Raw genomic sequence first — 26,210 nt, forward strand, 5'->3', positions numbered from 1 at the left:
CGGAAGGAGTGAGGCGGGAAGAGGGATCACCAGCGGGGGGCGAGGCCGAGGCCGCGGCGGGGTTGTCGGGGTGGCCGCCGTTGGCGCTGGCGCTGGCTCCGCCTCCGCCCTCCACGGCGGCCATTCGTAGCCTCTCTATCTCACGAGGAGGGCGGGGAGGTAGGAAGGCGGCGGCGAGGAGGAGACGGCCGATGGGCTCTCCAATCCGAACGCTTCGTTGTTGCCTACGTGCGCTGCTCTCTTCCTTTCTCTTCTCTTCTCGCCTCTTTTCCACCCAACTTTTTCTTTTTTTTTTTCCATTTTCGCTTTCTCCTCACTGCTGGGTCGCATGTTTTCCAAACGGCTAAAAAGTATATTTTTATAAAAAATTTCTATACAAAAGTTATTTTTAAAAATCATATTAATATATTTTATATTTTTTAATAATTAATAATTAATTAATTGTGTACTAATCTAGCACTACTTTTTTTTGTTGGGGTAAGTTAACTTATATCCACACATGGTCTAGGAGTGGGTCCTCGTCTTTTGGCTTTTGCTTACGTTTATATGTTAAAATTTAAACTTTTGGCTTTTGTTTATGTTTATATGCTAAAATTTAAATTTTTAACTTTAAATGTGGAGTTAATTTTGAATTTTTTTCATCGAAGTTTATTTTTCAGAATTAGCTTTTAAATTACTAAGAATACGTACATAAATGTTTTATTTATAAGCTATTTTTTATATGTAAATATGTCGTCTGGTTTTTTTCATGAAAAACTTAGACAATCACCCTCACAAAATCCAAACTGATGAGTCCTAAGCAGCTTAGGAGGGAAAGGAATGGATTCGTTCCATTTCTTATTAATCATTAATATAGTCTTGCAATATAACAAGCTTCTACAACTACTGTACAGGCTCATGAAAAGAAAATGGTTTCTTACATAACCCAACTTGATTATTGCTTTTTTTTCATCTTGTGGAAACTATGTTTTTATTCTGCATGGTGTGTGATGGAAAAGAGAATGAACGACTCGTTTTTAAGTAATAGAGATGATAGTAATATACTCGTATATTGTAATAGGTTTATAGCATATAACTGTTGATGGGTACACATGCCCAGAGAGAAAAGGAACATTTTTTAACAACCTACTTATTTTTTTTTTGTTTTTTACAAGCAATCTTTTTGCGTGGCGTGGGATGAGAAGAAGGACAGACGGTTAGTAGCGAAGATAGTTAATTAGGTGCAGTTAGTTAATTGGTTGGTTGCTTGAGGTTTTACTCAAATATCTATGATGCCATACGTTATTGCAATTAAAATTTTCAGCACATATTTTACTGTACTATAAAATTTAAATCTTACTACATTGAAGATTCAAAATCTTACTTTTAGGGCGTATACAGTGTGAATGAATTTTAGCTCGTAGAAATAGAAAAGTAAAAGAATAGAAATACATGTCCGCATCAACCCATAAAAAAATTGTCTAAGATGTTTGAGTAAATAGAAATATTCCTACATTTTCTCTATACAACTTGAAGGAAAGGAAATTTTTTATATTTTCCTATGCTTCATTCCTACAAACCAAATGCCTTCTATACAAATTAATTCCTAGAAATTTTTGTCCAAACTAAATAGGCCCTTAATGGTGGTAGTGTTTGAACAGAATTGAATGGAGGTTTTTGAACGCTTGAAATGAAACCGGACAGTGGGATACGGAGGTATGGTATAGTTAGTGAAATGGCCTTAAGTGGGCGTGCCTACATAGTACGTGGGCTCAGGATAATACTAATAGGCGATGCCTTCTAACAGTCCCAAGTTCTGGGGTGGGTCCTGCATTTAGTGGTACTACACGTTTGCCATGCACCGGAGGCTTTAGGTCTAGTCTCTAGATCAACTAGTCGTCTAAGTTGATTCCTATGTATGAGCCACGATGACAGTTGTCTTCATCCTATATCGACGGGAAGGCGACCCAGGTGTCACACCCAGAGTTTTATCCTAAGCCTAAATTCGTAAAGGAAATTCGTAAATAATAATTGGCTTAATTAACTCAAGAAAAATCTCTCTAAAGAAAGTAATTTAATTAAATCGAGGTTCCAAATTGATTAACAGGATTTAAACTCAAATTGAAAAAGTATAAAATCTTGCCAAACAAATAAATTTAAAACTTGGCAAAAGTGAGGCTTTTCTTTTTCCCCTCCTTTTTCTTTCTTTTCCCTTCCTTCTCAAATTGGGCCGAAGTCCAATTTTCTCTTTTTCTTTTTCCCCTCTTCCTTCCCGGGCCGACCCAGCCGAGCCGGCCTTCTCCCGCTCGCCCGCGCCAGCCACCCGGCCCGCTTCCTCCACCCCTCCCCCGCGCGCGCCCCCTCTCCTCTCCTAGGCCGTCCCGACCCAGCTCGCCAGCTAGCCGACTTGCCCGCTCGCTGCCGCCGAAGTCTGCTTCCCCTCCTCCGTCCCGGCCGAGCCGGACTCTGCGCCACCGCCGAAGCCAAGTCCGCGCCGCTGCAACGGCTGCCGCAACCGCCACCGCCGAGACCGCGTCGTGGCCGACTCGGTCTCCAACGACCGCCCGTCCTAGCCGGCGCCACCTCCCCTATAAAATCCCTGCTGCCTCGCACCGCCGCTCACCTTTTTCCCCTTCGCGACCTCGCCCTCTGTCACCCGTCGTCGCCGTCCAGCCGCGCCGTCATCTCCGCTTCGACGTCGCCAACCCTCCGCCGGCCTTCACCGCCGCCGGTGGGCACCCCGCGCCCTTCGTCGCCCCTCCGTCCCCTTCGCCGCCGCACTTGCCCGTTCGCCGCCTCCCCGCCGTCGCCGCATCTCCGCTCGTCGTCGTCGTCGCCACGCGGTCGCCGTGCCACCGCTGTGGACGCTCGCCGTGCCGCCGCACCTGCCCGTTCGCTGCCTCCCCGCCGTCGCCGCATCTCCGCCCGTCGTCGTCGTCGCCACGCGGTCGTCGTCGCCACCGCTGTCGACGCTCGCCGTGCCGCCGCTACCGGCCCGCCTCCACCTCCCGTGCGCCGTCGCCATCGCCCCTCCGCTCCGTGCGCCGCCGCCCATCACCTTGCGCCGGTCGCCGCCGTCGCCGTCATTGCCCTCCGGTCGCTAGCCGATGCCGTTGCCGTCGTCGCCCTCGCGCCGTCGGTCCTCATCGTCGCCGTTCGCACACCGCCGGTGCCGTCTTCCCCTCCCGGCCGAGGCCGCCTCCCCCTCCTCCTCTGCTCTGGGCCATTGTCGACTGGATCCCACTCGTCATCCGTCGGCCGTCCCTCAAGCCCCTCCTCCTCCCCGTGGGTCCCGCGCGTCAGCCGGTCCCCTCCCTCTCTCCTCCCGGGCCCAGCTATCAGCCCCTCCTCCCCTCTCTCCCTCACCGACAGGTGGACCCCACCTGTCAGCGCCGCCACCCTCTCTCCTCCGCTGACGTCAGCAGCCCCATTAGTTGCACAATAATTGATTTAGGACTTTTCTGTTTAGTTAAAAACCCAGAAAACTTCTAAAAATCATAAGTAATTCATCTAGTCTCCGTTTAGGTCCATTCAAATTTCATTAAATTCATAAAATTGTCAAGAATCCATTAAAAATACTTTCTTTTACTGTTTTAGTAGAGTTTGTGCCTGTTTTATTTATTTTTGTGCTTTGTCGCTTAGATTCGGACCCCACCGAAGAGCCGGTTTACTTCGAGATCATCGCCGAAGTACCCCAGGGGCCAGAGCAAGGCAAGTGGCACACATCTTTGATCATATTGAACCTATTATTGCAAATTCCCTGCTTTACTTATTCAAATATGCATTATTTTAATTAAAGTATTTACTGTATTTATTTCCCGGGTAATCCTTATTATTATGCCGTTGATTATCCAACTTTATACTTGTAAGACCAGGGGTAACTTGACTAGAGTTAGGCCTAGGTTAACGTCTAGCCGTGCTTAGATCAAGTAGCTCATGAGATCATTTAATAATCATGATTAGCTCAGAATAGCTGTAATAATGATTCATCACCCGGTTCGGGTTAATGTCTACTAAAATATTGATAAGGGTGGGCTGTGGGTGCATGGTTTTGAGTCGCACTCATAGCAATTGAGGACCGGTTCACGGGAAACCCTAGAAGTAATTAAGTGCTAACCACATGCCGAATGGGTAAGGTGGGATCTAGAGCATGGCTTCGAACTATTTGACGTACCAAGGCAAGAGTAGGCGTGATGGAGTATAGATGGGCAATCGTGGTGTAACGAAAGCCTCTGCTGCTTCCAGATCTACCAAGGCACAAGAGGGGACTGTCCAACTTGGTGTAAAGGAGGAGGTGAAACCTGAAGTGTGGTGCGATTAAATAGGGAGGGTTATGTGACGGGTCCTATCACGGTCTCCTTTCTGGTATGCCATGGTGGTATGTCGGCGCACGTTCAAGTGTAGTGGAGTCGTGTCTTGTGGGTACAGTAGTACACCTCTGATCAGAGTATAATCTATTCGAATAGCCGTGCCCACGGTTACGGGCGAACTCCCAGCTTCACTGTGATTAGTGAACCTTTAATGACCTGGGTAAACTGGTTTTTACTTGGGACTACTGCAACGTGGTGTAACATTGGACAGTGTTGTGGTATTTTACAACTGTTATTTACTTATCCTTTAACATATTTAATTACCTTTATTCGGTTTATTCTCTGTTATTTATTTAAGTGCTGCTTTATTGCAACTAACCCTAAGCTTGTCCTTGATTATCCTTATGCATCATTTATTACCCTCTTTTCCGTGCTACTTGTTGAGTACGGTGGTTTGTACTCAGCCTTGCCCAATTTCCCCCCTCCAGAGTTAGAAATGGAATCCGATGGAGGTGACTCTCAAGAGTGAGCTGGTCTGCCGTCGAAGCTTTGCCTGTGGACTGGAGCCGTACCCGCTGGAGCTAGTATACATTTCTTTCCGCTGCAGTTTAGTTAGAATAAGTGTTATTTTCAGTTGTTTCTAAGAACGATGGTTATGTAATCAACATTGTCTTTTTTGTATCCTGACTGGTCCTGGATAGGGAGTTTAATACACAATTAAGTTTAGAAATTCGTGTGAGTAATTTCTGGGCGTGACACCAGGGAACAGGTACGCTTCTAGCTCTCTTAATTTCTCTAAGGTAAAGCCTTGACAAACCAAAAGTAGAGTATAAAAAAATGTTATGGTCGCATTAGTATTCTCCGTTGCAAGAGAAGAATTTCATGCTAGATTAAAGTTATGACAAAATCGCCACAAAGAAATCACAAGGGATAACCCAGTACTTAAGATTATTTTAGGATCTATTCAATTTTGGATTTTGTAGCATAAGATCCCGAAGGGGACATGACAGTTTTTGCTCTCTTAATATACTCCCTCCTTCCACAAATGATCTACATTTCGATTTGCACCAAGATCAAGAGTGGATTTATATCTCACATTGAATTATTCCCCACATCGCTAATTTCAAGGTGATGTCGCATGCTATGAGAACAAAACAATAGTAATGCATCAAGTTTGTATGCATGCTCAGATCGTTTGATGTCTATTCAATATAGATACATGCTATAAGTAGATTAATTATGGAAAAGCAAAGAAATCTAATGCGTAGATCATTTGTGAAAGGAGGAAGTACTTTTAATAGTTTATTATATAGGTTTGTATTTTTAAAGTGTAGGTTTGTATTTTTAAAGTGTAGCAACCTATATGACATGTGACAAGTCTAGAATCCACTTGTGCATTTAACTATTTATTTAATTATTTATAGGACGGCTTATTATAAATTAATTATTACAAATTTGTTTCAAATATTTTTAGGTGCCAAAATAAACAAAATACTCCTACATCCTAGTGAACTCATGTGGCAAGGATAAAGGTAATCAACTCAAAGTCTTCTAGTTGTTAGGGCTGACAACCCAGTAGTAATACACACATGCCTCGGAAAGTTCCATCATCGCAGTTGTGAACTGCAGGTGGTTTCTAAACTTATTGGGTAAAAAAAAGAAAGATCGGTCTGCAAGGTAGCTTAGGGTTCTCTCGTACACCAATTTTCCCGAGTTGTCCTATGAGGCCCACTTCTAGTCAAAAGCCCCCATGAGATTGGAAAACTCTCCCTAAACTCACTCCTCTTGCATCCTCATCGGGCCTTCCCACACTATCACTAATATCGTTGTGTTGCCTTGCCTGTCCACCATCATCTTGATGTTTTCTTCATTTTTTTCCTACTTACAGGTTACATATTCCTACTTATAGGTTACATATTTAAAATAGTTTACATGGTTCCTTGTACCGTAGAACAATTTTGATTCTGAATTGAAGAAAGTGTGATTATTGCGACTTGTGAGATTGCATAACATAAGTTGCACTTTTGACCATATTTTATAGCTTTAAGTTTCACATCAGACCAGGTCTTGGCACATGTTTTCACTTTGGATTAGGTTCTTCTGATTAGGTTTTTCTGCCAAGATTTGCTTTAGGACTAGTAACGCTATGTGTAAGTGTTCAAGACTATTCTTCCTTCTCAACTTTAGCGTCGGCCATGCAAATTCCCATTCCAACCATCTCGCCTCCTCCCTAGTCTCTGCTCAAGTACATGTCCTTAATTTTAAAGTTCTTCCTAAAATATTAACACATAGTATTACTATACTGGACTAACATAGCCTAGTAGTGCATATTTGAATATATGACCTATCCAAATTCATATTATTAGGTTGTGTCACATCCAGTACTAGATTTTAACATTTTAAGACAGACGCGGTAGCTCCTTGGTATCTATATACAAAGCAACATAGGCAACATGTAGATAAGAGCTCGAGCCTACGTGGGAGAGCCTGAGTTTGAATTCAAGCATGGGTCGTTGGCAGATTACAAAACTAATATAGGTGGAGTGGAAATGGTGAGAACATCTACTTTATGGATGTCACTGTGAGCTACGTTATCGACAAATAAAAACAAGCTCAATTGACAAACTATTGCTCATCACCGAGGAACTCATCCTCTCCTACCCTCCGATTGAAAAAAAAATGTTCTTGGACCTTTGATTTTCGAATTTTCTCCTTTAATACCAAGAAAACCCTAGGTTTTGCTATGAGTTAGGCCTTATTTGATTAGCTTTAGACATTATTTGAGGAGCTTCTGGCATGTGCAACTTCTCTAAAAAAATTAGCTCCCCAAACTATTCAGATTCTATGAATCTATAGTTCTAGAATCTAGAAAATAAACCAAAAGTCAATAAACCTTGCCTTTTTAGATTCTCGTCGATATGCTTCTCAGAATCCGAGCTCTCTAAACAAGGCATTTCGACTTGCATTCAAGCATGAACCTAGAAACGTTGAGTTTAACATTCTATTTTTTTAATTATACACTCGATCTAGATGAAATGGCTGCATGTTTGAGAAGCACATGGATTCTAGGAGAAGGTAATGACATGTTTGGTTTGTTGCAAATGGCCTTGACTAGGCTCACATGTATGATGCCATTATTTTAGTTGCCTGGTTCAAATGATGGGCTTGTCTCTAACGTACGTTGAGTTTAACGTTCTATTTTTTTAATTATACACTCGATCTAGATGAAATGGTTGCATGTTTGAGAAGCACATGGATTCTAGGAGAAGCTAAGGACATGTTTGGTTTGTTGCAAATGGCCTTGACTAGGCTCACATGTATGATGCCATTATTTTGGTTGCCTGGTCCAAATGATGGGCTTGTCTCTAACGGTGCAAAAGAGAGCGGTGAGCCTGGCCGATGGTGGGACAAAGTTTAGCTTTATTGGGTAAAAAAAACCATGACGTGGCAACATCATGTCTACTCCAAAACCATTCAATGTGATATAGCAATCGAACAACTTATTTATTCAACATTGACCGAAAGACCCAAATACCAAACATGTAAGGCAAGATCATATGAGCTAGGCCTTATGATACAACTCAATTACATGTTATCCAGATGACTGAACATATCCTAAATCTACAACAAAGTTACTTAAACATGAAAATCTACATTTGCAAATAACTAATGCCAGAGGATAAAATACCCATATCATGAATGACAAGGGGGCTACCTGCAAATATTCCCTCTTCCATCGGACGACCGTTGCCCTTCCTCAGTTGTCATCTGTCACGTTGGATTTCATGCCTAGCTAATGGACACTTTATATTTTTCGCCCACCGGCGGGTGTTGGGAGGATAATTTTTTAAACAAAAATATCTATTTTTAAATTTTTTAATAAAAATAAAAAAAAATCCGGGTTTGTTGGGAGGCGCGAGGCAGGAAGCCCAGCGCAGCGTCGGTTCCACCCGGTTCATAAGTTCATTTGTTTCTCGGCCCTTCTCGACGCGGCCTTCGTTCCCGTCCATCGTCACCACCATGTCCGGCTTCGGCGGCGGCGCGGCGGCGCGAGTGGACCCGGAGGCGGCGGCGGAGCTGGTGCGGGAGGGCGCTACGCTCTTCCTCCTTGACGTGCCCCAACGCACCCTCCTCGGCGTCGACGCTCAGGTTCCTTCCCGCCTCCTCCAGGCTCCTTCCTTCCACTCGCTGTGCTAGGCTTACGCTGCCTTGATTCAGGTGTTCTCCGTCGGGCCTAAGTTCAAGGGGATCAAGATGGTGCCCCCGGGGCCGCATTTCGTCTACTACTGCTCCCCCAACAGGTCGCACCCACCTTTCGCTTTCTTACAGCAATCGCACTGTCAGCCAACTTGAACATGAACGCTGTTGTAGCTGGAGGGTCTGCCTTTTGTTTTTTTTTTAAAGAAAAGATCCGTTGCTAATTTGGCATCAGAAATTGGGTCCGATAGCCCCATTTTACATTCATTTTTGACGAGACAGAATACAGAATTTGAGTAGCGTAAATAATTACATAGCGTTTCTTTGCTTTGCAAAATTGCAATAGCTAGCTTGATTATGCCAGAGTGTCTCGTGTACCCGATCTTCACTCACATTTATAAGCAGAATAGTGTGCTATGAATGTCGATGTGACGCAGAAGGCATGTGGACATGCATTTTTTTTTTTTTTGAAACAATCACGGGGGGTGATGTTCCCCACCTGAATAAATTGGATTACCAGAAAAGGTACAGATACAAACTGCAAGTAAGGGAACAAAAACTACAGAGCGAAAAGAACCCAAAAAGAAACAAAAACAAAAACTGAAAAACCGAAAACCTAACGGCAGGGTACAACAACAACAATATTTTGATTACTTGACCTGGAGTTGTGACATTCAGGCAACTCATGCTGTTTCCCTTTGCTGGCACGTTCTATATCTTTCATTTATGGCCAATACTACTTACATGAGTTATTCATACTGATTATTGTTCCACAATCTATGATCCTTTTAGGCACGGGAACGAGTTTGCACCTACTGTCGGATTCTTTCTTACTACTCACCCTTCTGAGGTACTCTTTCCTGTTGACCTTAAGCAAGTTCATATTGCCTGCAGAGATAATATGACACCTGATGTTACCCATACTAGGATCAAGTAGTGAATTCGTTTTGACGATTTATCTAAAAGCACGGTCTGGATGAACCATCAAAGTATCCAATATGTTTATTCTTTGATGAATGACTAATATTTCTTTTATTAGGATTAGCCATTAAAATTCAGATAGGGCAGTGAATTCAAATGCAAAACTCTGCTAAATGAAGTAGTATTATGTTTATCTTATCTGTACCCTTTATTTGTACTATGGGTACATATTTTTTTCTCCTTTTACTATAGGTACATATATTTTCTCTTTTTTATTTCGTTTTAGCAAACAGGATACTGATACTATAACTTTCTGAACTGTAGCTTGCATGATTATGTGAACCCAATCATTTATTTTCAAATAATGAGTACATATCTATAGATCTGTATGCCTGGGTAAGAAAAATCTACATTGGTCAGTAGAATATACAAATGAAATGCTGAAAGAGCTCTCTTGTAAGATGTACTATACATTAATGCAAAGAAGAAAATAAATGTGGCTATAATGTGTGACGGTTAATATTCTCATCTGTCTTTTAAATTTTGAAGTCAAAGATTGTTTTTTTTTTCTGGAAAATTCTGATGATGACAGTAACTTGCATGTTTACTTTACCCATTTTCTGTATGCTGTTTCCAGGTCATTGTTCGAAAGTGGCACACACAGGAGGAGAGATTAATAAAACTGTCAGAAGAGGAGGTGACATATCTGATGATTGTGTCAGATAGAATGTCTTTAATCTAATTAATCCTACTATATCACTTTGTTTTTTAGTAACTTCTGTAATGGGTAGAATTGTAGCTTAAAATATGAACTCTTGATTTGTCTTCCATTGGTTTGTTTGCTTTGATTAATGTCTTGTTTCTTTCATTGCCAGGAATTCTTTTCGATTGCTAATTCAAAAATGATGATATCTTCTTTCATATGTTGCTAATGGAGCATTTGAAACAAAATTACTATATATTCATCCAATTCACCCACTTCCAGTACTAGGATCCAAGTAATCCTCCGATGCATAAATAGTATATGTGCTGCAATGTTAACTTTTGTGGAGTAATTTGTTTGGGCATGTAGTAGCCATCCACCATGGAATCTTGCTTTTAAAACTAGTTCAAATCAAAGTGGGATGATCACATAAGCACCCTCATTCTTACTTCTTACCTTCTTATTCAGGCCACATCACTATCGATTACGCTGAACTTAGATGAAGACTAGTCTTGCAGCACCAATATTTCAAGAATATAAAACAATATTCACAAGTTGCTGAACATTACCATAACAGCTTCAAATTCATATAAATTCTGTAATTTTCTTGTTTTTTTCATTCACTGTCAAACTATAAAAGTATACCAGGTATCGATGGTATTGTGCTTGTACAATTTAAAGACATAAACTCTAATGTTTGCACCAAATTGAATTGGACTAGTCAGAACACACTTGATCTATGTTGAACTTGTTTTTCCGCAGCTGTTATTAGTGAGACACATGATACGGTATATGAAATAGATAAAATCAAATTTATCTAATATCCTCAATTTGTGCATATTCAACATACTTTAGTTTTCTAGGACTTAATAAAACGCAAATAGTGGACAGGTGCACTTTGTTATTCTTGTATACTGAAGTTTATTTTCTGGTAGGAAATCAGATACTCTGAAGCAGTAAGGCGTTTCGAGTTTGACAGTGAGCTTGGACCATATAACTTGGATTCATTTGGAGATTGGAAACAACTTTCAAGCTACTTTTCACAGAGTATCATTGAACGTCTTGGTATGCAAGATGATGCATTCCTTCTTTTATTCTCATATTGGTTAGGAAGCAGGCCTATTTATTACATATTCGATGAAGTCAACTAATGAGACATGATTTATATTTGATTTATCCAGAACCAATTGGTGGGGAAATTACAATTGCATTGGAGTCATCATGGATAGATAGAGCTCCCCAAACTGATTTGGAGAGACGTTTAATGGACCAACTAAAAGATGGCAAGTTTACAAAGAATGCTCCTGTGCGGTCTGAATGGAAAGGATGCTACTATACAACTATCCCTGCTTCGATTAAACATAGTAGCATCTCTGGGAATGAGCTGACTGCGTTAAATCTGGACAAAGTAATGTCTCGGACTTCATGTTCTAGTTTGCTATTGGTGTCTACATTAGGCATCTACTAATGGCGGATTGCTTGAATTGATTCCTATTACACATGCTTCATGTAAAATGCACCAAGTCAAAAACTTGTATTATTATTTTCTGATGAAGCTGTTCTATTTTTCAGACAAGCTTGCTGGAGTGTGTTTTGGCCAAGAATTATCAAGGCCAAGAGGAGTTACTCTTGGGAGAGCTGCAGTTCGCATTCATAGCATTTATGGTACTACTGGACATCTTTTAATTGTATCCATAAAGCATAATTGTCTAACATTTCTGTGTTATTTAGATGGGACAGTCACTGGAGGCTTTTATGCAATGGAAAGCACTAGTTAGTCTTCTTTTGAGCTGTAGTGAAGCTGTAAGTACCAATTTATCTCGACCTTTTGTTAAAATTAAACACAGCACCTACTGCATGTTCACAAATTGATGCATACAATGCACGTGATTTGCTTAATCAGTGTACTGCCTTCTAAATAGTATTCATGGTTCTTAAGGCGTTAAGGTGAGGTAAGGCGACCCACCCCCGCTCAATTGCCTAGGGGATGACTAGGTGTTTAAGTTGACAGTCAAGACGGCAATTTAAATATGAGAGCACAAGAGGAAGAACAGAAATCTAGGAGGCAGAGCAGGGAGAAGGGGAGAGGAAGAGCAGAGGATTGGAGAAGAGGTAGAGTAGAGATCCAAGAGACAGAACAGAGAGGAGAGGAAGATCATGGCAATGGTGCTGCAGGCAGGGAGAAGGCACAGATCCATTTGATTACAGAAGCAGCGTGAGTGACTGCCGCTGCCAGGGTGCTCTCTCTCATCTCTAATTCTGGGCCAGCCTCTGCTCTTTCGTCTCTCCCCTCTCTAATTCATGTGCAGGGCAATGTGTGGCCCATGACTCCTCCTTGCTCGTGCCTGCTCAAAAGACGCGGAAGGCTGAGCATCGGCGATGCTTTGCCTCGAGCGGCTGCTCGGACGTCAATGCAACATTTTTAAAACCGTGATAGTAATATAGTATTACTCATTTTTTTTAAAGATATGAAGATCTTAACTAATTTCTATCAAAGCAGAAAATCAGAGTACATAAAATAGTGTTATTGAGCCTTATTTTATGGGCTGCTTGTTCCACATTCTGAAAACCATTAATTGCTGGTAGCTTGGTACCCAGATTGCTAGACTGCTAGAGGTTACTTTTCCTTTTTTTTAAAAAAAAGGGAGATAGGTCAGGATGAAGCAGAACCACTATGCTTCTGTAAGTAATAGTTCAACCAAATACCATGAATATCCTATATTTCATAGTTTCAATAGCTCTGCAGTAACCAGACTGTTGGTTACAACTGTCATCTCAGGTTACATCTTGACGAAGCTGAGTGCATGCTTCAAAATGCAACTTTTCTGTGCAAAAATCGAGGGAATGGATGCACAAACATGAGAGTTTATTATACCATTTTGAGGATTTATTGACTATACAATACTCATTCCATCCACATTTATAATGCACACCCCTGACTAGTTAAACCATATCTTTTTCTAAAAATGGATGATCACAGTGTATTTATAAATTTATATACTTATTTGATTTTTTTCTCTCTCCTCGTTTGCAGCCTCTTCACACAAGGACCAACATGTTTGTAAAGGTATTATGTGTCTTATGTCCTGTGCATATGTGGAGCATATTTTACAGTGGTCTGAAATGAGAATGACTAATTGACTTTTTCCTGTTTATCATCTTGTGCTTGTTCAGTTTATTAAGGTAATTTACTATCAACTCAAGCATGGCTTTCAGCGCACACATGATTCTGGGGGTCATGAGGACATGGGGAATTCTCTGTTCTTGGATGAAGCATGGTTTTCGAAAGACATATTTCTATATCGTCTTTCCAAGGTAATTTTATCATCTTTGGTTGATAACTCCACAATAACCTGTTCATAACAAGATATTCTTAATGTTCAAGGTAAATATTTTCTAAATTTAGTTATGACTAAGAAAAAGCATAGTGCTACACATTATGGAATTGTGTCAAATTAAGAAAATAAGTATCATGTAATGGTAATATTGATCATTAGATCAGATTGGATGCCTCAAAACAACTATAATAGTAACTTATCAATATATATGAGAATTTTTAATATCAGGGAATGTGTGATATTCTTTAGCTCGTTTGACTTAATGATTTTTTTAGGAATTGTTATATTCAGTTATGATCAAACAGGATTTATCATCACATATTTGAATTATGGAGTAAGAAGCGGTTTGCTTAGAAGTACAAATAGCAGCTGAATAACTTGTTCAACTCGCATGATTTGATTGCTTTTACTACTACTATCAGGATTTTGTTGCAGTGATACTTGAAGCCCCAATTGTTGACGGCGACCTTCTGTCATGGGTTAGCATTCCTGGACCTTCTCATATTTATGCATACTACATAAGCACTTCTGTAGCCCATGGCCCTATGTTTGAATTATTGCATTTAAACTGAATACAGAAACTTCATGCAATATCTGAAAATACTCCACGTTGGACTTAAGATTTTGTTTACTTCATATCCCTGGTTTAATGTCCAGAAGACAGCAAATGATGGACCTGGACCAGTTATTGAGAAAGAGTTTCCATGCACTTGAATGAAGTTGGTTTGTGGTTGACTGTTTATATGAATAATTGAAAATAAAATGAATTTTTTTGCATCACTAGAATACAGAGCAAACAAAAGTATCCTGCAAATTGAAACAGTTGAACAATCTCACTTTTTCTGTAGTAAATATAGGGCTAATTTCAAAAGAGACTATCTCTAACATTTGCTTATCCAGACTCGAAAATTGAAATCGCTTCTGGAGACCACTTTTGGATGGGATCTTGACAACAATACTGTGAATCTAATTGATGAAGATGATGAGGTAAATTTGAATCAAGGTGATTCATGATCAAGTTATAGCAGTTCTCTGCTGCACTCACAGAGTAAATATGTTCTTTCCATCTGAATGCAGTTTGCTCCTGTGGTTGTGGAAATGGATGGGTGATGATCACAGACTCTGGGGGATTTTTGAAGCCACATTCCCTTAAGTTCATATAGGTTTGACGACAATACGCAATTTCCCCCTTCTATTCAGTCACCCATATATAAAATTACATGGAATGCCAGCGAAACTAGTTCTTGGTTTCTTAGGTTGCGACTGGAATCTCCATTGTTCCTACAGACTTACTCTGCTCTTACTAGCATCTAAAAATGTACTGAAATGTTCAATTAATATGTATTTCTAGGACATCTGTCTGACTAACGTAGGGCTTGCTTACCAGCTGGCTACTTGATGAGTGATGGTCGATGGAGATGTATACAATTAGGATTTTATGGCAGTATCCCGGTGTCCGAAAACTCTGTTTGTAAATATACTACGTCTTACTTGCACCAACAATGGTAGATGTTGTCCAAAGTCCAGTTGATCTGTGTGCGTGTGCTAAACGTGATTTTGAGTAGATAAGTGAAAAATAGAGTCCATGCACAATACAATGAGATACCATGCATATAATCCGTATACAGTTAGCATGCAGTACGTGTGACCTATGTGTCACAGTACTTTTTTCTTCTTCTGTATATTCCTGTTTATTGTATTTAACATTAATTCTTAGCATGATCTACAGTTGTGATAATACTACTTACATAATCAATATCTAGATGTTTCAGGTTAATCTAAGAGCGTTCTCAGAAAGTGTCGAGTTAGTATTATTATATATATTACTACCTCTGTCCCTAAATGTTGACGCCGTTAACTTTTTTATACACGTTTGACTATTTGTCTTATTCAAAAATGACATATTATTAATTATCATTTTATTTATTGTTAATATACTTTTATGCACATATATATAGCTTCACTTATTTTTTTATAAAAAATTGCATAAGACGAACCGTTATAAAAAAAGTCAACGGCGTTAAATATTTAAGGAGGAATGGAGTATTATATACAAGATCTTTAAATAAGAGCTAGAGCTATCGGTTAGAGCTATCGGTACAATATTGGTGCGTACTGTGTGTTGTACACAGTAGAAGAGGGGTTAATTTTTCTTAGTGATTTAAAAGCTGACTGAAAAATAAACTTCGGTAAAAAAATTTCAAAATTAGTTTTAAATTTAATATTGAAAATTTAAATTTTGATTTGTAAGTGTAAGCAGAAGCGTAAAAATGAGTGACAGAAGCTCTCAGACCATGGAAGTTCCAGATTTCCATGTAGATGACCATACACAGTTCCAGACGACAATAGGTGATTTCTACTACTTCTGCCAATAATACTGATGACACCTTTATGGAAGGAACAATACTAGAACACAGGTTGACACTGAAACCTCATGATCCTGGTCCCACATATCAGCTTAGGTAGGACTATAGAGGATCTCAATCCCATATTGTATAATCTAAATCCACTGCTGTAGGTACTCTCCATCTTTAATTATAGTTATTGACTGACATGCTAGAAGTAATGCTTTTATGTTTTCGGTCTTATGGTCTGCTTGTTAGCTTATTTGCCACAACCAAAACGAAATTTCAAACCCTAATTTTAGATTTTTTATTATAGTTTATTTCTAGCATTTGCTTTTAAACTAATAATAGCATAAATATAACAGTTTTACTTATAGGAGTACATCATCTACGTATGTTGGTTTATTTTTCAATAGCTTATCAGCTGTAGCTAGGGATGGCAACGGGTAAATACCCATCCGGTATTGCTATCCTATACCCACTAGTAAAATTTCGTACCATTAAAATACCCATACCCATCACGGGTAAGAAAATTTCCCCATACCCATACCCGCTTGGGTAAAACTTACCCGTCGGGTCATCCGTATACCCGCAAAAGTTCAAAACAATCTAAATATCACAGTTTCCATATAGTATATGCATAGACACTAGATACTTAACATCACACATTCATATAGTGTAGTGAAAAAAGTATGGATGGTTTAAATACCTATGGTTTTGGTTAATTAGGCTAGGCTAACATGATATTACGCCATGACATGCATTTAAACTTGCGGGTATTTATTACCTATGGGTAAACGGATATGGGGATCATAAGAACGTTTCCATACCCGTTTACCCATCGGGTGAAAGTATTTGTCTAATTACTTACCCACGGGTAATATATTTAGCTCATATACATATCCTAATGGAGTAAATACCCATCGGGTCTTGGGTCCCCGTTGTTATATCTAGCTGTAGCTAAAACATCCGGAGTAAGGCTGTGGACAGCTCGTACAAATGCTATAGAATTATATGATCCAAAATGCTAAAACGAAATAGATTTACATCCAACATAAACATCACATCGCCCCAGTCCACGAGACAAAAATTATGGCCCATGAACAATTCAGAAATTGAGTCATCACGAATCCTAATGTTTTTCTAAGAGGCACCAAATAAATTTGGATCTTTTGGCGGCAGTTCCACGTGGCTAGGAGCCTAGCTAGTTCCTCATAGCTTTTTTATATAGTACACACACGTTGAAAAAGAGAGATGGAATGGTAAGACAATAAACTTAAGTGGGGTTAAGCCTGTGGTGAGATGGAATCTAACAGCATGTGGCCTCCTAATTAACCTTGGGATGCGTGCATAGTTAATCAGCCTGGAGAGGGAGGCCAGTGTTTTAACCTGCCTTTAAACTCGCTTCAAAAGCAGCAGCTGACCGGGATGGATGCTGTGTAGTGTTTAGCTGGTGATTCTACAGCATGGTCACTGCATGCTGAGATGCTTTTTATGGCCTTCTTTTTTAACCCCATCTCTTTTCTTTTTTTTTTACCAGCACAAGTTCATGGGCATCTCTGTCTAGTGACTTGTTCCATGAATTGTACTGCCTTTGATTTGTTCTGTTGATGCATATAATTACCCAAGTAAACTACAGCTAATCAAGAGTGAATCGTATCATCTCATACATAACATACACTACTATGTACTAATTCAGGCAGTAAAAGAAATACAGATACCTACCAGTTTCATATCTTGCGGTAAGTCTAATACAGAAACGACTTGAGGTTAAACAAACAGCCATTGCATTGGGATCTAGAATTCTTGTTTTTACCAGTAAACCCAGTTAGCTTTGTGCCTGCCTGCAGCGCTGCAGAGCAAGCTAGTAATTTAGTGGCATTCGGTTAAGAAGAATTTTTACAGCTCGACCGGTCTGTAGTACTTTTTTCCTGCATCCACATGCCACTGCATGCATGATCCAGTTCTTGGAGTTTTCACTGTTTTTATTTCTACATGGAGCATATTCTCCACATCTCTCCTTGTGTTACCCACAACAATTAACCTATGATCATGATTCTCTCTGCTGCAGCTTGTTAGATGAGTTCTTGAAGTTTGGAAGTTCCTATATGTTTCATTAATCAGAATGAAATTGCTAATCGAGACCGTGAGAAGGCTTCTGTCACCATTTTCTTTCATAGTTCTGTATTTCTTATATCCAGTTCTAACATTGGCATTAAAATGCATCTTGGGAATTAAACCCTGCATTTTTTCGTGAATATGGATTGAGATGAGAACCCACCATTTGGAAGAGTTATAATAGACCGTTATTGGAAATAGAAATAAAAATATATATCTCGATTTTTTATTATTGAAACATTTCCCTAAAGTTTGGAAAAAAAAGGTCTAAATACCACGTGAATTTAAGCTGAGAGTTTGTCTAGCACATTGAACTATTAATCCGGGGATTGAGACGCTCCTTGAACTTTCTGTTTTGGTCCAAAATAACCGCTAATTAAGTGTTTTTTTGTTAGAGTTTGATCTCTTGGTAGGGTAACTGGAGAAATTCATGGAGGGCACCTTTCACCGTTGCTCTCTGATTACTTTCCTTAACAAATGTGTGCTATGATCGAATGTGCTTTCAATTTATGAAACAATTACTACCGATCTCGTTTAACGCCAAAAATATAAGGAGCTGTGAGGAGAGACCTCTCTCTCACAATAATCTTCTTCCCAAAATTTCTCTAGAACTAAGCGATCACTTAGCGCGATGGAGGAGTACATGCAGCAATCGTTGGACAGTGTAGGTGGCGACTCAAAGGTCGTCGCTACTCTAGAGATCATCGGAGGCGCCTTCGGGGTCAAGCCGGTGACCGCGACCACACTATGACGTATACACCGACATGTTCTAGGATGGTTCGAGTATCAGTGTCTCCTACTTCCACTCCGATCAAAACAGAAGCGATCAACAATATTGTGATGGGTTTTACCTTCAGTCAGTACCTCCAGTTTTTCCTATTAGGGCTATCTTTGGGGTAAGCATTTTTTTTTTGTGTAGATATAGAATGTAGAATTTTGTAAAGTGGTTTTGCCTTCGTCTTATGCTAACTCAACATTTTTGCCATGTCAACACACACTGCTTATGGCTTAAAAAAGATTAATGACCGATGAGTAAGTATGAGCGTCATGCTATCAATCATCTTCCCTCACTGTTCAGAATAATAGAGATGGGGTATTTTACATGGATATACTTCGAGAAATTTTATTTGGAAAATTTGTTAAAAAGATTTCATTCTACTCTATGTATATATCTACTTTTAAAAATTCAAATTTGTCTCAAAAACAAAACTTCTCCATCTACCTTTTCATCTCAACACACCACAACTATCTCTTATCTCAACCAATCATATAATCTCTTCCCTCATTCCTTGGTGTTTCTTTGGAACACACAAATTTTGCATGATTTCCATAGAAAAAAAAATCAATCTATTACGACTCCCATGGAATTTCTCCAAACCAAATACACCCTAAGGCCCCGTTTAGTTTGAGAAAATTTTTTGCAAAAACATCAAATCAAGTTTTTGGCACCCATTTGAAGTATTAAACGTACTCTAGTTACAAAATAAATTTTAGATTTCGCCTGAAAACCGCGAGACGAATCTTTTGAGTTTAATTAATCTGTCATTAGTACATGTTGGTTACTGTAACACTTATGGCTAATCACGTCCTAATTAGGCTTAAAAGCTTCGTCTCACGATTTTTCGCATAACTGTGTAATTACTTTTAATGTTCATGTATATTTAATGCTTTATTTATGTGTCTAAATATTTGATGTGATATTTTTGAAAAAAAAATTGTGAACTAAACGGAGCCTAAATCTCTCTCAAGAAAAGGCAGAGTACCTATAAAGTGTGCCAAGTATTTAAACCCAATCATAATGTCTTAAATGCACACGAGTGAAGAACTAATATATGAATTCATCGACAGCATGCATTGCCTTGTCGCTATCCAGGAGATCATCTGGCCGTCAAATGGGTCCCCATTCAAGCTTTTCAATGTGGACTGCCTCTTTGAACTCCTGAAAACCAGGAACTAGCTGGCTTGACCCATGTATATAGCCAATCAAGTGACAAGACAAACCAACCACACTCAAAACCATTTCCTTTCTTTCTTTTTTTGAAACAACCACTCAACTTTTGGTCCAAACCTAGCAAAATATTGGCATTAATTTAATAGAATTTGACATGAAGTTGGCCAGCTGGCTTAGGCCGCGTTCATGCTATGCAGACAAGTTAACTAACCCACCCACCCTCGTTTTCCGTGCGCACGTTTTCCGAACTGTTAAATAGTATATTTTATGCAAAAAATTTCTATAGGAAAGTTGTTTTAAAAAATCATATCAATATATTTTATATTTTTGTAATAATTAATAATTAATTAATCATGTACTAATCTATTACTCTGTTTTCCGTGCCACTCACAAGTTAACTTATGGCTCTCCATCCAAACGGGGCCTTAAGAGCAAGTTCAATAGTATAGCCAACTGTTGGCTCTAACTTGTCTATAGCCAACTTAATAGCCAATTCATATAATAGCATAGACTATACAGCTAATATTCGTCCTACCTGTCATACACACATGTGTCTTAGAGTTCGTGTTGCAGCTGACTATAAATCAGTAGCCCGCTAGGGGTGGACAGAAAGCTCGTGGCTCGTTAGCTCGCTCGACTCGTGACAAACTCGGCTCGGCTCGACTCGACTCGTTTCATTTTTCTAACGAGCCGAGCTAGCATTTTAGCTCGTTAGAGATAACGAGCTAGCTCGAGTTGGCTCGCAAGCCTAACGAGTTAGACCAAAGACACAAAATTCATCGGTGTTCATTGATTTCACCCTGAAATGCATGTGTTTAGTACTTCATAGGTTCACCATGTGATTTGTTGGTTCATACTTTAATATTTAAATACAATTTCATATGATTTGTAGGTTTGAAATAAAAATTTGCTGTATAACCTATTAAAAAATTATTTATGTTAATTTTTTATGTATGGCTCACGAGCCAGCTCGAGCTTTATAACGAGCCGAGCCGAGCTGGGTTTTTAGCTCGTTATGATATATAACGAGCCGAGCCGAGCCAGCTCGTTATCTTAACGAGCTGGACCGAGCCGAACCGAACCGAGCCGAGCTGGCTCGTTATCCAGCCCTATAGCCCGCTGCCCTTCTCTCTTATCTCTTATCTTTTTAAAATATGCTTATAACTAGCTTATAGCCTACTATTATACCTGCTCTAGTGTTTCCAATTACACTTACCAGGAGTCATTGACTAGCTACGCTACCGACCATCTCTCATTGTTGCTAGTACTAGTTTTCGCCATTTCTGGATCTTTTTTTTCCCATACAGTTATGGATCATATATTTTCGTGGTTGCTGTTGCCATATGTTTTAATAGAAATACAAACTGCGGGCTAGAGTGGTACCATATAAACCATAAACCGTGGTTTATACATGACGACTAAGGTTTACAAAACCGATTGGATAGATAGTTTGCTGTGTCAACAAAAGCCGGCACGCACGGATTCACCTGATAATTTGTTATAACATGCACACCTGTCATCCGGATGCAATGAGTCACCACCCAAAACGAATCATATTGAATCAGTGATCCAAACTATATAATCCGATTTTTAATATATGACATCGTTAACTTTTAGACATATGCTTGACCAATCGTTTTATTAAAAAATACAAATATATGGAAATATATGTAGTGTTTAAAGTACATTTAATGATAAAGCAACTTATAACAAAATAAATGATAATAATATAATTTTTACGAATAAGATAAATAGTCAAATATGTGTCAAAAATCAACAATGATATTTATTAAATTTACTACTCTCTATCCATTAATTCTTTTCATATTTTCTTACCGTTGTACTATTTCCTTTAACAAAGTTCTATATATTGACCAAATACAATTAATTTTGACAGACATATAAGTCTCTTAATTTGTCCCCACTCATATTAGTCTTTTTTTTTCCTGCGTACACACTCTCAAATCTTGTCAATTATTTTTTCATTGTTCTAGTTTCATACAAAATTTTATATTAAAAGCCATATATAAATTGTTTGACTAATGACAATCTTGCCATCGTGATTGAGGACGCCTTTTGTAAACTTTGCATGATATCTTCTACGGAGTATATTCTAATTCTAGTGCATCGATTAACACCTAGCTTAACAACTAATTAATGATCGTATACAGCAGTATTACATACATTAATTTATCCCTTCTTACCAAAAAAATGGAGCATCAAAATATGTTATTTCTTACTCCATATTCTTAACTGGGACCTATATTTTGGGGACAGTGAGGAAGGGAATTAACCCCACCACAAGTCATTCTAATCCTTTGATGCATACTAATGCATGCCTTATGCTTGACACCATACCTCAAAAGAAAACCCAGCACATTCAAATGAATAAAAACACTTTGAGATGCCTTTCTTAGGTCACAATTGACTGGTAGCTGCATCCTAACATGGTGCCAATTTAAATAGGTAGCCACAAGCTCAAAGCCCAAGACCAAGCTTTGCTACCATTGAGCCATCTAAGCTAAGACTAGCTGTTAATTAATATTTAATTTGTATAGCTTAGGCAGAGAGCTGGGGTTTAGACTCTAGCCTGTATGAACACTGTTAATTCAAGTAGTAGCTAATTAAGTGTAGAAGCTAGCTAGAGAGTAGTTAGTAGTAGTAGTACTCGGTTAGGAATAAGATATCATGAGCCCAACGTGGGAAAGTTGTTAAAAGTATTGAACACCTCTCAGAAGTCACACTTACGCCACCTTCATTCTGAATTTAACATTAGTTTTTCTTTTACTTTGACAGTTCGATTGCATTGTTAAATTAATCTACATGTCTATGTGTTGCGGAGAACACACTGGATTACTCAAGATTTCTTTGCAAGTCCAAGCATGCATGATGATTAAATTGGAAGCATGAATTTAAATTGACTATCAGCAATTGAAATCGAATTTAATTTGTTTTCTATCACAGGAAGATAGAGGTGTGCTCATATTTTTCTTCTCTGGAAAATAGGTGAAGTATATACTATGGAAAAGAGTTTTTTTTATCATCTTTAAAAAAATATTTTGAGGGTCCATATTTCTTAGTATAAAAATTTAGTATCTCGAAGTAAAGGTATCTTAAGGTATCTAAAAATTTTAGACTAAAAATTTTGGTACGGTAAAAAAGCTCAATGGAAAAGAAATACTGGCCTAATTTGGTTAGCCCTGACAAACTTAACTAGAGCGGTGCTTCTTAATTTCTACTATTAACCCTCGTTTACCTATCTAGTTAATTAATTAAATAATCACTAGTGGCTGCACGCAATGAAGGTTGTCACTGTGGAGAGATGCTCCATGTCGTGAGGGTTGCTCTGCTCATCATCCAACTCAACACTAGCGTGAATCCATATGATTTCTTTACTAAACAAGCAAAGCCACCTCTAATTACTCACTGACATATGGTCCCACGATAAGAAATGCAAACGATTAGGCCCACCATTCAGTGAGATATATATAGCTCTAGTAGTAGTTTAGCCAAGTAGTTAACCTGCAGGCTTTGCGTTGAAGGTAAAACCTCAAGGTTGGCACACGGTTAATTAATAGGCACCTGCATGTAAAAAAAAAAAGCTAACCTAATTGCACTGCATCAATGTTAAACAATACACTAATTTTGTTGGCGTACTGTAATTTTAAATCTGCAGCTGCCTGCTGTGCTCGTGGTTTGTACGTGATCCAATGAATTAACCAGTGAAGCATCTTGGCATTTCTATGCTGGAAATATACCATTATACAATTAGCTAGAGGCTCCGACCTACTAGCTAACACACTGTAATTAATTGGAGTAATATATATAGAATATAAATCTACTATATTAGCTTGCACTAATCAATCAGATACATTATTTAGAATAGCCATGATCTTAACCTGATGTTTATCTTCTGGAACAAAATGAGTCTTTTGCCTTTTTTTTTTTTTTACATATATACCAAAGCCGGTAGGAAAGTAACAAGAGGGTAACCTGTAAAACAAAAATTTACAAATTATATGCAAGCCAATTGAATGGATGCATGCAAACGTTGAATATATGTGTAAACCGGTGTAATAAACTCTCCCTTGTATGATTACCAAATTGATATATATTTCTTTTTTCTTCTTATATTATGATCATATTGAGATAAATGTAGTAGTAGGTCACGTGATTTGTTTGTCACATACATAAGTTTGTATGTACGCATTTCAAAGCTGGAGTCTCTTATCATCACATTGCTTTTTTTCTCTGAAAACAATCGTAATTAACCTATGTAATTACTCCCTTGACTTGACTTCACAACTATTTGGCATAAAAAAAATATTTGCCTGTACTGTACGGCCGGACATTGCTTTAATTAATTAATTTGGGGTTAATTTTTTACAAACAAACCCTGCCTTTTTGCCGCGCGTTTCATGGGATTTAATGCTGCTTTCGTCCTCACTGATGAAGCCACGCAATTAAAATTGTCAAACAATCAAATTATGCAGGGAACATAACACCGACTGGCTTCCCCACAAGCCGCTTGCTTTATAAAGCCATGAAAAACATCCTATTAATCCAACAGCAGTACCAGAAAAACTGAAAAAGCCACAAATATCGTGTACTAGTATAGCTAAAATGGAATGATCGAAAGACAGTAATTTTTGTTATAAACGAATCTACTGTAAATTAGAAATTTACTTAGACAAAAAACTTTTATATTAAACCATTTAGCATGGGACATATCGTTTATCATATTAGGAAGTTTGACTGCCACTTCTTCGTTTCTAAAATAAGTTTATTTTTTAGTTTTTAGATACAATTTTTGACTCTTCTTCTAATTTAATTTTTTTATTAATTTTTTATTATTAGATGATAAAACACGAACAATACTTTACGCTATTTTTTAAGTTTTTTAAATAAGACAAATAGTCAAACGCTAAAGATACATTTTTCTGGGACAGAGCTATGACGGTTCAAAACCCCTAATTAAAAATGAAAGGTAATTGAGTCAAGAGTTCAAGACTTTAATTCTCAGTCATAGATTCACAAAGCCATGATGCATCAAGATTGGTGCAATGGTGACCAAAGCATTACATGGATGTTGTTTGCAATTTGCAAATAGAAATACTTGCTAATTAGTACATGAGTGCTGGCCTCTCTCATGTCAGTGCCACACCCAATTTTCTTCCACCTCCTTCCCTCCCCCCAATGCATCCCCTGTCTCTCTCTCTACACTCACCACCAATTGAATAGAGAGAGAAGGACAAGATTGTTAAATTGTTGGGGGAGAAGCCCAATGCATTGAAACAAGAACCCATTTCACCATGGCAGCCACCACCAAGCAAGCAATGAGACACAAGCAAACAGCTCAACCTGTTTGAGGGTTTTGAGGGAGAGAGAGAGAGAGAGTAGAGAGTAGAGAGAGAAGGTGTTGTGTGTGTGTGTCTGTCACTCTCACTCCTTCCTCATGCATGCAATGCAACCATAGTGTAGTGTTCATAGAGATCATCACCAATCCTCCATTGATGATAGTATTGTGCACTGCCCAAGCAAGCAGCACAATTTTTGATGCGGGGGCTGCCATTGCCATTGCTGCCATTGTTGCCAAGCCCCATGCACATCCTCCTCCTCCTTCCCCTCCTCTTACTCCACCTCTCCTTCCTCCTCGCCGCCGCCGCTGCCGCCTCCACCTCGTCTGAGGTCGCCTTCTTGACGCAATGGCTCAACGCCAGCACGGCTGCCCGGCCACCGGACTGGTCGCCGTCGGCGGCGTCGCCGTGCAGGTGGTCGCACGTCGCCTGCGACGCCACCACGGGGGGTGTTACCTCTGTCACGTTCCAGTCGGTGCACCTCGCCGTGCCGCTCCCCGCCGGCATCTGCGCCGCGCTGCCGGGGCTCGTGTCGTTCGTCGTCTCCGACGCGAACCTCACCGGGAGTGTGCCTGATGACCTGTACCTGTGCCGCCGCCTCGCTGTGCTTGACCTCAGCGGGAACTCGCTCTCTGGCCCCATCCCTCCGTCGCTCGGCAACGCCACGGCCATGGCGTCGCTGGTGCTCAACTCGAACCAGCTCTCTGGTCCCATCCCGGCGTCGCTCGGGAACCTCGCGTCGTCGCTCAAGGACCTGTTGCTGTTCGACAACCGCCTCTCCGGCGAGCTCCCGGCGTCCCTCGGCGAGCTGAAACTGCTCGAGTCGCTGCGCGCCGGCGGCAACCGTGACCTGTCCGGCCAGATTCCGGAGTCGTTCTCCAAGCTGTCCAACCTCGTCGTGCTCGGCCTCGCCGACACCAAGATCTCCGGCCCACTCCCGGCGTCGCTCGGCCGGCTCCAGAGCTTGCAGACGCTGTCCATCTACACGACG

At 39.7% G+C, this 26,210-nt stretch overlaps 1 protein-coding gene across 4 annotated transcripts; it reads left to right on the forward strand.

Moving 5' to 3' along the window:
* The first annotated feature begins 8,260 nt into the window (after positions 1-8,260).
* LOC102715933 (protein AAR2 homolog) lies at positions 8,261-18,085 on the forward strand. Of its 4 annotated transcripts, none has more exons than XR_001550024.2 (14): positions 8,261-8,438; positions 8,508-8,590; positions 9,279-9,336; positions 10,045-10,104; positions 11,046-11,175; positions 11,292-11,518; positions 11,683-11,775; positions 11,842-11,913; positions 13,145-13,177; positions 13,285-13,425; positions 13,871-13,927; positions 14,349-14,435; positions 14,526-14,611; positions 17,865-18,085. XR_001550024.2 is itself a non-coding variant. In XM_006652026.3 (13 exons), the coding sequence occupies exons 1-13, from the start codon at positions 8,310-8,312 to the stop codon at positions 14,556-14,558; spliced, it is 1,203 nt and encodes a 400-aa protein (XP_006652089.2). In that variant the 5' UTR covers positions 8,261-8,309; the 3' UTR covers positions 14,559-15,214. The 4 variants fall into 4 exon arrangements, 2 of the variants coding, with proteins under 2 accessions (XP_006652089.2, XP_015691653.1); XR_001550023.2 differs by lacking the exon at positions 17,865-18,085 and adding an exon at positions 14,800-15,214; XM_006652026.3 differs by lacking the exon at positions 17,865-18,085 and having other exon boundaries at positions 14,526-15,214.
* Positions 18,086-26,210: the final 8,125 nt, after the last annotated feature.

The sequence above is a fragment of the Oryza brachyantha genome, chromosome 4 (assembly GCF_000231095.2).
Source record: "Oryza brachyantha chromosome 4, ObraRS2, whole genome shotgun sequence".
NCBI classification, from domain to species: Eukaryota; Viridiplantae; Streptophyta; class Magnoliopsida; order Poales; family Poaceae; genus Oryza; species Oryza brachyantha.

Excerpts from the sequence above, each read along its gene's own strand:
- LOC102715933 (XM_006652026.3), top strand. The coding sequence starts at position 8,310 with ATGTCCGGCTTCGGCGGCGGCGCGGCGGCGCGAGTGGACCCGGAGGCG. Across the intron at positions 8,439-8,507 it reads TCCTCGGCGTCGACGCTCAG|GTGTTCTCCGTCGGGCCTAA; the intron begins GTTCCTTCCCGC and ends GCCTTGATTCAG. Across the intron at positions 11,914-13,144 it reads TTTTGAGCTGTAGTGAAGCT|CCTCTTCACACAAGGACCAA; the intron begins GTAAGTACCAAT and ends CCTCGTTTGCAG.